At 35.9% G+C, this 12756-nt stretch overlaps 1 protein-coding gene across 1 annotated transcript; it reads left to right on the forward strand.

Moving 5' to 3' along the window:
- The first annotated feature begins 237 nt into the window (after positions 1-237).
- LOC144361676 (uncharacterized) lies at positions 238-9066 on the forward strand. The gene is made up of 7 exons (XM_085491888.1): positions 238-399; positions 2048-2163; positions 4079-4154; positions 4826-4945; positions 5182-5370; positions 8231-8341; positions 8884-9066. Exons 1-7 carry the CDS (start codon positions 238-240, stop codon positions 9064-9066), a joined length of 957 nt encoding a protein of 318 aa, XP_085348014.1.
- The last annotated feature ends 3690 nt before the right edge of the window (positions 9067-12756 follow it).

The following is a 12756-nucleotide window of genomic DNA, read 5'->3' on the forward strand; positions in this document are numbered from 1 at the left end:
AGGCGACACCTGGAACCTACAACTGCTGTTCAAATGGCCTTGAAAGTATCTTCATTTGATACAATATTGGAGTTTGATTATTGCGACAGTTTGATCATAAATGCTATATGCAATAATGTATATTTTATCGTGTGTCGAAAGCAAATGTTTTTGAAGTGTTACAAATATATCCTATCACAGGATCGCCACTGGGGGCATCATTTATTCAGTGTGGACGTGGACAGACAGTTACCACACATGGCAGCCCGAATAATCCCTGTCATCGACTTCACTGCGTATGGTTTGCTGAGAGAGTCTCCGGAAGAGGAGTTTTTCCAGAAACTTATAGATGACGTACATAATGCATTCAAGACAATCGGTTTTCTTTATTTGACCAACCATGGTATTCCACAAACACTGGTGAGTATAGATCGAATGCACGCGCCATTATCAAACACATCATCCGCTATTTTAGCCTTCAGTATAAAATCGTAATAAATACGGCTAGAATGTATTCGTTACGTTTTCGATGTGTATTGATTTGCAATATAATTCATCTGGAATGTTAAAGTGAAATTCGGTGACTAGGTAGCACCCTGAAACGCTGGAAACCTAATCACGTCCGAATTTATGAAACTGTTCGTTGATGTGCTGCTATTTGCAAGGAGGATATATTGCGAATTACACATATCACTTAACACTTTTGAATACCATCCTCGTTCCAATTAAGTAAATGTTATTTTCTCTTCATTATTTTATTAGATATTAAATTTGTTACATTACACAAAGTAATATTTTAAGACATTTATAGATATTACAAGAAATAATTAATAAATGGCAATATTAATGTTATATCAACACTGACATTTTAAAAAATAGGTCGAGGTCAAACAAAAAATAGCGAATTAGTATTTAGATAACAAAGTAGCATTTTCATTGTTTAAAAATAGTTCAAACCAGTCACTACATAAATGTAAATCTAATTAGCAATAACGTTTATTTATAAATGTTATCATTATTGTTTGTATGTACGGCGAACCCGTGAGAAATACTAGGCACACTGGGAATTTCAACATTATTGGCAAAAGCTCGCATACTTTGGGTGAATACTATACCATAATAGAAGCATAGTTGGTAAATATATTGTATGTATTTCTGGTCGCACGGCTTTTCAAGGTCAGTGGCTTGCAATTATAACGTATTGCTTTGATGCCAAATAAGTGGTTTGTGAAAACTGACATTAGAGGCGAGGGTTTGATAGTTTGATATTCAAATCCCTGAGATTTGAGTATTTATGTTGCAATTTCACAATACCACATGCCATTCCACTACGTGCCATGTCATTTGATGCAACGACATCCATTCCAATATGTGCCATACAATTTGATGCAAGAACATGCAATTCCACCATGCGCCATGTCATTTGATGCAATGACATGCCATTCCACAATGCGCAATGCCATTTTATGCAACGACATGCCATTCTACCAAGCGCCATGTCATTTGATGCAATGACATGCCATTCTACAATGTGCAATGCCATTTTATGCAACAACATGCCATTCTACCATACACTATGTCATTTGATGCAACAACATGCCATTCCACAATGCGGAATGCCATTTTATGTAACGACATGCCATTCCACTATGCGCCATGCCTTTTGATGCAATGATATGCCAATCCACTATGTGCAATGCCATTTTATGTAACGACATGCCATTCCACAATGCGCCATGCTTTTTGATGCAATGACATGCATTCTACTATCCGCAATGCAATTTTATGTAAACACATGCCATTCCACTATGTGCCATGTTATTTGATGAAACTACATGTCATTTCACTTTGTGCCATTTTATTTGATGCAACGACATGCCATGTTACTGTGCGCCATGCAACTTTTCCTTCCAAGGATCCACCATGGTATTTATTTATTTATTTATTTATTTATTTATTTATTTATTTATTTATTTATTTATTTATTTATTTATTTATTTATTTATTTATTTATTTATTTATTTATTTATTTATTTATTTATTTATTTATTTATTTATTTTGATGCAGATTGATAATGCATTCAAGCATTCATCTATGTTCTTTTCCTTGCCATCTGAAACAAAGAATAAATATCTGAAAATGAAGAATAGCCACCACGGCTACATCGAAAATGGCGGGGAAGCGTAAGTAGTTCCACTGCTTAACATTGAATCAGTTTGTGTTAGTTATATTTTAGTTTAAAACAATTCTTTACTAACCCTAACTCCCATCTTGTTATCTTGAAGACGGACTAAGTGGGCGCATACTTAGAACAAGTCTGAAACAAACAATCTCATTCACTATACACAATCAAAACCGATGGAATAACTCTTAAAATGATTATATTCAACTCCTAAAATGATCTGCAATGGTATGTCGAGTATATTTCATTTTATGTATGCTACTAGCATCTAAATATTTGGAGGTTATAAATTTTATTTTATTTTATTTTATTTTATTGTTTATTTGTTAATAGTTTTTTAAAAGTTTTGGTAATTGCGAATGCCAAACAAGGATCTGACCCAATGAAAATATAAATCCCGTTCAAATCTCGTATAAGCTACAGCCAATCACAGCTAACATTTTAAATTGGCCGACGGCGTACTCATTGGAGAAATATTTAACAAACAATTCCAATGTACAAGAAAAAAGATCATGTTGCGTCGCATGGGTTTCATTTTGAAGACAATCATCTCATCTCAATCAAAGGTTGGCCGGGGAAAATGCCCGGGAAAGATGGTTAAATGCTGTTTTTCATTTGCCTTTGAAAGCTAAAAAATCATGTTCTGTCATGTACTGCGACGGACAATTTATTTAATTTTTCCTTTTACTCACTCGCACCTTAAACTGTTAAAGTGAGAAGCCTATACTTTTCGCAGTGTAGCAAGACTGCATGTTCTCATCGGTGTTAGTGTTTATTAGTTTGTCTCATCCATTTTCCCGCAAATTTGTGTTGCCCTCATAAATTATCTGTGGGAATTTGAATTCTCGTTATTGAACTATTATATTCCAAAATTGTCATTTCCAACAAATATGTACACTTCCTGATGCATCTTCGCCAGCCAAGGTTCGTTTATTCAGTCATCTCTTCGACTTTACACCAAACACTGAGCATAATTATCTAGATGGAAACAAAAAAATAAATAAATCATGATGATAGAACACTCTAGGCAGCTATAGTAAGCAATGCAAACTGATTTTAAACTGTATAACGGTGTATACGCAGAATATTGGAGAATATATTTCCTGATCAATTTAGATGTGTGCGAAATAAAAACTATTTTATTCTAGTCCAAATCAGCTCAATTACTTTAATATTCGTTGTTGTACGAAATGTTGATACATTTTAATAAATATTTACAGCTACGGCTTCAATACCGTAGACGAGTTTGGCAAGACAGTCACCAAAACAGTCACCCGTCTCTAGGGCAAGTGACTGGAAAAAGATACCGGTGTTCGGTGGAACCGGTGGAAAAAAATCGTCACTCCTGGAATAACTACGCAAAATAACAACCTAAACTGGAACCATTTAAGCCACAATATTAACATAAAAATCATAGATGATTTTCGTTGCATTTGACAACTTATCGAAAAGCCGTTATTTTCCCGATCGTTTTCATCGCTAAAGTCGGTATAATCGCCATTTTATTTGAGTGTGTGTGTGACCTGATTCTGGTGACGTCATCAGGTGCGCTATAGAAGGAGGTCTGTGATTCGTTGACTAAACCAGTCATAGGAGGTCTCGTTGCAATCTCGGTACATATGCATTGGTTCAGATGATAAATATACCTAATCACAAATACGTAATAAAAAAATATTAAAATAAAATATAAAATAAAATACACGCCGTAAATACATCGGATTGTATCAGAAAGTGGCTCATTCCACGTTTAATATTTAAACATAGTACTCTATTTCACGTTTATAAAAATATTTAGGATTTCGTCTTTTGCCTTTTTCAAATTTGACATATTTTAAAGCACTCTCGATTGCCTGTTTAGAGAATCTGTCTGTCGTGGTTGTTACAATTGAACAATAAACATTTGGTTTAATTTTCAGAACAAACCCGAGTAGACCTGGGGATTACAAGGAATGTTATAACTACGTGCCTATGTTTTGTATTGGTAATTCCAAGGTAAGTTTATATATATGTCAGGAGTAAGGGAGGTGTGATAATATGATATTTATATAAATGTGTTTGTCGAATCAGAGATAAGGTAACTGTATTAATTATTTGTATTTAACATTTAACAGACCAAAAATGGCACCAGACACATTAAGGGTATAATTACTACTAATAAGCGACAATGATGTAATATTTCTAAGATTACTGATTGGTCTGAAAATTCAAACATAATTTCTCGTCATGCTTTGTTTAAATTGAGTATTGTTACAGTGTAAGGCCTGTTTATTGCAATTGAAAGTGCCACCCGCAGAACTCACACTGGACAGGGGGTTCTTTCACTGCGAGTATCGGGTAGACAAGACAATAGTAATGGAAATGAAATACACATAACAACGTTATTACAAGATACCTTTGCTTTCGACACTATCCGAGTAATTTTTTTAAATGAAAATAACATATATTTATTGATTAATAATATATAATTTACAGTGATATGTATTTCATTCGTTTTAACTTTTGTTAAAAATTTGTTTGAATCCAGTACAAATGCACAAATATAAAAGTGATTCAGATTGAAGTTCAACATGAGAGATATGCAACATTCTTTTGTCTCCCAAATGTCAGTTCAGCAAAATACAATATGGGGATTGTTGAAATGACTTCAAGTTGTCTATTTGTAGATGATGCCGACAGACAATTCGGATCTTAAGTTCACAGAATCCATTCTAAATGTATTTGATGTATGCATGGAATTATCCAATCGGCTGTTTGAGGTCATGGCGAGGGGTCTACAACTGGAGGTGAGTTTATCCAAGGGAAAGAACAAAACTATGTGGTAATATCGATGAAATAGACAGATGCGTCAGTTCTTTGGCCAACACTCGTGCATAATATATAATACTGCTGTACTAAGAACAATTTCTATTAACCTATCACTATCAATTATATATTATCATATAATTAATTGCAGCTTTATTGAGTTATTAATGATTTATTTTTAGAGTGATCGCATTTTTGCGTTATTTCATTTTCACAGGATCCATTACTATTTGTAAACGCTCATAAAGGCATCAAAGGACCAGACAATACTACAACACTGAGAACTCTCTACTACCCACCAATATCACCGGGTATTGAATTGAAACCCAATCAGATACGATGTGAAGAGCATTCAGATTATGGATCAATGACATTACTATTCCAAGATGATATTGGAGGACTAGAGGTAGGTTATTTTCAACAGTTTGTTGGAGTCTGATCAAAATCGTTTCTCAAAAAACAACTTTACATCATATCATGACGATAGAATCAGTCAATTTAGAAATATCATGTATGTTATCGGGAAGCATTTTGACACGATTTTACTGAAAAGACGATTTGTACACAAACCTATGTTTTACATGACATTGTAGGATTATTTAGGCTCAACAACTTGCATGTCTGATATTAGAAACAACAATTTCAAAACAAATTGTTTCCTAATTGTGTTTCTAAGTGGCAACCTCGCAATGCTGATGCATTGTGGCACATCCCTGACAATCACGTGATCGCGCCAACGGCTCCGTTCATTGGTCTGTTACATGTTTCATCTGTCTCGCCTAAAGATTTTTTTAGAAGTATGTAAGATTTGGTACTAGACGTGAACAGTCGGGCATCATCGATATCGTTGAAAACTGGTTATACGCATAAAGCTGAACTATCCGTTTGAGGAAATGCCTATTTTTCGGGGGTTGAACATATACAGACCCGCCAGAAAGTATTTACGCGCCACACTACAGGCAGCTACTACCTACGATATTATACAATAAAATAAACTCAATAACGGTTTGAATAAATATATTTATATATCTAATAAAATATGCGTTTTTACACACAATAAAAACAACAAAATTGTCATTGTCATACAGGATTGAATAAAAACGGCAGTCTGAACGAAACAGTGAAAAAACGTTCGAATTCTCTATGGAGAATACCGTGTAAACGCAAGCTCATGAATATTAATGAAGACATAGAACGCGGCGATTGTCAATAAAGCGTGTGTCCACCTCTTCGCTGGATGACTTCTCTGAGCCGTTTTGGCATGGTATCGACGAGTTTCCGACACATGTTCACTTGGGACTGTCCCCAAGCTTCCATTATACTCGCGTATAAATCCTCGATGTTAGCAACTGGTCGGGAATGCACCTCTAAATCGATCAACTCCCAGAGGTTCTCAATGGGATTCAAATCTGGAGACTGTGCAGGCCAATTCAAAGTGGTAAAGTTGTCGAAAAAATATCCGTACTCTTGTGGATTATTTAGAAAATCCGTCACTGCCAATGCTGTGTGAACGGGGGCATTATCCTGTTGGAAATGAAAATTGGGTCCAACGAGTCTTAGTGCCGACGGTATCATTTCGTTTTGCAGGATATCCAAATATTTCCATCGGTTCATGGTCGTCGGTACACGGACCAGCGACCCTAAGCCGGTAGCCGAAAAACATCCCCACACCATGACGCTACCACCACCAAATTTTATTGTAGGTTTAATGCATTTCAGCTCGTATTCTTCACCTGGTCTCCGACGTACAAATAATCTTCCACGGCTACGAAACACCGTAAACTTTGATTCGTCCGACCAGATAACTTGAGCCCACTGCGCCGGAGTCCAGTCGATGTGTTGTCTGGCAAATTGCAACCGCGCTGCGATGTGTCGAGGTTGTAGTTTAGGTTTCTTTTTTGCAACACAGCCGCGAAGATTACCATCCTTATATAGTCTTGATTTTATAGTGCTCAAACTCAATCTTTTCCCAGTGAGTTGATTAAAATTGGCACGCAAATCACGGGCGGTGTGAAACCGATTCGCTAAACTAGACCTGATGAGTAGCCGTCTTCGCGTTGCGTTGTACGCCTTGGTCGACCTGATCGACGACGATTGCCCATACTACCTCGCAGACGAAGTTTTCGCAGGTTGAAACGTATGGAGCCTTCAGAAATTCCCAGTCTTCTTGCAATTTCCCTATTAGACACTCCTTCTGTATACAGTGCTTCAATGTTCCCTTTAGTAAATTCTGACAATTCCCTAACTTTCGGCATGGCTCAATGTTTGTAAATAAAAATTACGTATCTGACACTATGACCTCGATAGGAATATTCATGAACTACAACTGACAGGTATTCCCGCCCAGAAGCGCGTGTTGAAATAATTTCAGCTTCCCAATTGGTTCAAATTTGCATGAGAAAGGACACGACTATCGCACATGTTTTATGGCGCGAAGTTTTAATGAGATGCAAATATATGCAAATGAGCGCGCTCCCATAGAGCGAACCATGGCGATTTTCGCTCACTGAAAAAACGTCTACATACAAAAAAACTAAACACAAATGTACCATTTTATTTTGACTAAAATGCACTAGTACTTCTTAAATTTAGTATATTTTAAAGTCAACACATCATGTTACCCGGAATTGTTATTTTTAGTTACGAAAACGATCAAATGACAGGTGCGTAAATATTTTCTGGCGGGTCTGTATCTCTCCAACGTAAGAATTCAAACTTGTCAAGCTTGTCGAAGTCCCTACTGCTACGCATAGTTACCGTGTACAGTAAATAAAGTAGTTGGATGGTTAGCATTCAACGAACATAATAGCTCTTACTAGGTGATGACCTGCAGAGGCGGTGGCACGAAATTTTTCACTAACCTTGCGCGCGACCTTACTAGGAGGTCTGGGGGAATGCTCCCCTTAAAAATTGGAAAATCAATACTCTCTGAAACGCTATTTCCTGCATTTTAAGGGTCAAGTTTTGCTGGAGGGGCGACGCCACAAACCTGATATGTCACACATGTTCATGTGTCTTGAATAGAGTTATTTTGTATGGTATATGTGACAATCAAAACTCGTATTCGTATATGAATACTTTATATCAGTGTCGTATTTAACTGAATACGATGTTGTTGTTTTTTTATAATTGAATATATCACTGACACTCTGCTGTCCTTATATTTATAGACCACGGCGTAGTCAGTCAAAACATTTCTGTGAATACAAAAAAAAATCAATATATAAATACAACAGACTGGTTTTGAAAATGTTTATATTTCACAGATACAATGTCTGGATGGTAGTTTTATTGACGCCACGCCCATAGATGGAAGTATTATTGTCAACATAGGAGATTTAATGCAGCGATGGACTTCTGATAAACTCGTTTCCGCAGTTAGTGACATCGCCTATTTATAATATATATGGTTTGCTTGTGTTTAAATATAACTGTTACATAGATTATTGCGGGTTCTACATGTGAAACAGGACGTATAGCATGAGGTCTATATATCATTGTCTTGTTGATATAGTGAATATATTTTATCGAATGTTTGTTTTAAAATGTTTTACTTTTCAATTGTTTTTGATCTTGGACAGGCTAACCTTCTAAATGAATGACTGAAAATGTATGTTGTTCAAGCATGTTGTTATTTCTACATTTGAGTATTAAGGCGAGAGGATCGACACCTGCGCACGCACAGGAATTGAGTTCCAAACGATGATAACCGCACAAACTAAAAATGCAAAGGCTCATGGATATAGGCTTGTTTGTAAACTTTGACACGCTATGGCCATCTGACGCATGCGCGGGTGACGACTCGCCCGCTTTAACTCTACGAAATGCCATAATTTAGATGTGTTTTTTTTCATATGTAATACACTTACGGTAATGCTGTTACGTCATTGAGTTAATTGTATTTTATGTTTGTTTACAGGTACATAAAGTTGGAATACCAAAAAGCATCAAAAAAAGAGAATCCAGTCGTCAATCGATAGCATTTTTCAACGTTCCTGATAATGTTTCTGTTGTCAAGTGTGTGGATGGTAGTGATAAATACCCACCAATACGCCCTGACGATTACCTTAAACAAAAATTTTACGAAACTTTTAAGATATAATCTTAAATATACAATTGCTAAATTTAGGATTTGTGAATGTTTCCCATACCAGACATTTGCATATGCATGTAAACATACACTGATCGTATTCTTCTTCGACGTCACAAAATACATTACGAAACATCTTATGATTTAGTCTTAGAAATGTAATCCAAGTTCACAATATTAGCTGGTAGTATACAAACTATATAAATTCGTAAACTGTGTTTCTAGATACAGTTGATTATTCTTTGTCTTAATCTTGTTGATTATTCTTTGTTTTGATCTTGTTGATTATTCTTTGTCTTGATCATTTATCAATTTTTTGACTGTGAAACTATGTGCTTTGTCAAATACACCATACTAATTATCAATAATATATGTGATAATACATTCTGTTTTCAAAATGACATCCTAAACTTTATGAACGTATATTTAAAACATATATTGAAATAAAATTGCTATTCTTATTAACCACGCCCTTTGGTGACGAGACGCTACTTTGACGTTAATGGGTGACAGGAATTCCGTCGATATAGGTCTGTAATCGTCTATCAATTATGATTTTTTGTTTTTGAGGCGTTTTACTTATTTAAGAAACAAACAACTGGGGAGTTGGGGAGTCGAAACCTACGCTTGCGTCAGGTGGCCATAGCGTGTCATTGATTACAAACAAGCGTCTACCCATGAGCCTTTGCGTTCTTAACGTGTGTTATCATCGCTTTGGACTCAATTCCCGCGCGTGCGCGTGTGACGACCCTCCCGCTTTAAACGACATTGTGTTCACCCATATATGGAAGAAGCATTAACTCCATATTGGATTTTGCAAAGGATTGTGTGCTAGAAAATTGAACTATAGAGGGTGTTTGGAAAACTCGTACCTTTGCCATACAGCCTTGTGCTAACAATATCTGTAAACCTGTTTTCTAGCAACTTATGATTGTATTTTTGAACTTTCCATTAATTTCACTGGTAAGATTGTTTTGAAGATTTTTTTTCAGATTTTTTACTGTTTGTGACTGCAAGCTGTCTGCAACCATAAGATACGAGTTTCCCCCAACGCATTTTATGCTTCATTTTTCTATCCCACAAAATCCAATGTGGAGTTAACACAATTCTCCCCTATACCTTAGCTCATTGAGGTAAAAGACTGTCTTTTACCCCCATGGTCAGCTTGACATCACAGGAAAATTACATCAATAGAGGGCGCGATTTCTAGGAATAGTGTATTATGTAACATTCTATACCTTGCGTACAATCAAGAGGCCTATAGTTTACTTTCAAATAAATTTTCATTGTCCCTCCAGTTGACATTGATATGTTACCAGTATCTCAGGATCAGAGTAAACTGATTAATACACAGTGGTGTGGTGTGGTGTGATAACTATAGTGACCCAGATGTCACTGAAACGCCTTGTTCACAGTCATGTCTTTTTCTTAATTGCACCTGACTTATGTTTGTCACTTAGCGTAGGGATCAAAAACATTGTTATTAATATCAGGGCGACAGTATCTGCAACTAATACTATATATATATTTGGTAGAAAAAACATAAAAATTAATATTTTCAGTTCTGTTTCCATGGCAACTATTTTACAAGCAAGTTTGGCACCAGTACATATATGCTACCATGTTCTAAACTTTCAGCCAATTTGAAGTTCAACTTGTGAAGTTATAGATGATCAATTTCTGACAACAGATTCTATGATGTCATACTTTACCCATAATCCTTTCCTGAAGAATCAAGATGGCGGACTACAAGAATTGGTGAAAAGTTGAATATCTAGAGAATGAAAAGTGATGAAAAAAATGTGAATTGCATGTTCTTACTCTTACCGAGCTCTTTAATCTGGGAGTATTATGTTGTTAGCCTTGAATTCCCCTTTAACCTCTATCAGATGTGTTCATTTCTTAGTGATGATTAGTTTTTCACTTTTGATATTTTTTTACTTTTGTATGTATATGGAGTATTAGTATTGTATTTTAATTTACTGTCACCTTTCTATCATATATAGACTGTAAAATATCATATCTTAATATATATTAGCTGAAATTGCTCCAATTCAAAGGGTCAATTATGAAAAACACCCTCATACTGAGAGACAATTTGTAGTTTAAAGTTTGAGATAGTGTAGATACAGTTTTGCTACCAGATTGATAGTACAGTAAAGAAGTGGGAAGAAGTATAAACGAAACCTACGACCAAAACATTAATTGCTTCTTCATTGGGTTAAAATACATATTTCCCTGCATCTACGGAAGACATGACAAATAGCACATAGCATGATGTCACACTACCGATCTTTGTCATATTGTACCTATTACCGTGTTTTATACTACTCGATAACTAGGACACTGCTCATATCGGCAATCTCATGTGTTTATTTTCAGAAGTATTATACCGGGCGCGTATTCGGTATTATTTGAGCTTCTTTTGCTTTAAAAATATACCTATGCATACTTACCGCAAGAGTAGCATCAATCATCGCCTACGGTACGGATTGATACACACCTCTTGCTACCTTCAAGCCAAGATTCAGTATCGCGTTATTATATACAATTACATATAGCATAACTCGTGATGACAGGCAATTGTAGGATTATTTAGGCTCAACAACTAAAGTGAATTGCAAACGAAAGCATCAAATGTATCTTACGTGCTAACGCTGAATAATATCCAATATTTGTATGTAGTATTCTTTCAAAAGTCACGTTTTGCAATATTATTGAACAACATATTATAATGTTTTAGTTTGGTAGTTTCGTCAATGTGCCTTGAAATTCAACTGATTGCACACTTGACATGTGACTGTTTTGGATTGCTATGGGTATTTTAACTATTTTAAAAAAATCAAGATAACGTGTGAAGATGATAGCTTTATTGACGTCAAAAAACCGGAAGAGATGTTTTGTGAATCTGGGATATTTAATGGAGAGATGGACATCTGACACACTGAAAGCAAGGGTAAGTATCAGCATAAACGCCATTTGTGACATCTTTTCATCTTGCTTTGTTTTTTATCTCAAAGTTTTTAAATGACATAAGACGACACGAACGCATTTATTAAGATAGTTTCATCATTGGCCGGTGAACATTTTCGCCGATTGTGCATTAACAACCATTAGCATCGCAGAAGAGGCCAAGCGGAGTAAAAGTAAAAGTAAGAATACTGGCAGCGAGTGATTGACCAATTGATAGTCTAAAACAGTTCAGTTGTGAGGGCGTTGTTTAACAGAGTCCTGCATGACACTGCGAAAAAAGACGAATATTTCTTCAAAATTGACGAGTCATCGGGTGTAGGGGTGAGTATATGGTTTTATGAATGTCCCATGAACATCATGGAAAACGTTGGTGTTTGGAAGATTATTCTACACTTGTTAATTAGGCAATGCCAAGTTTGTGGCTGAATGGTGTACGTTATAACTGGCCGTGGATTTTTTGGGAGTGCAAAGAGTACTCTTCGATGTGAAGACTGTGGAGGGGTTTCTCAACGGGTAGTTTGTTCTCAGGTTGATATTCAATTTTGCCCTAACTGTAATAAAAAACGCTTTGGATCCGGTAATTCTAATGCTGATAGCTGTCACACGACAGGAGGTGGACCTCAATGTCAGGCCACAGATAGTGCAGAAATTAATGAATTGCTGTGTTTCTTGGTCGATAAGATTCATATTTTTCTAACCGATATCATTGTCAAGCTGTGCACAGACCAT

This window comes from Saccoglossus kowalevskii, chromosome 17 (genome assembly GCF_978046115.1).
Source record: "Saccoglossus kowalevskii chromosome 17, keSacKowa6.1, whole genome shotgun sequence".
Taxonomy (NCBI): Eukaryota; Metazoa; Hemichordata; class Enteropneusta; family Harrimaniidae; genus Saccoglossus; species Saccoglossus kowalevskii.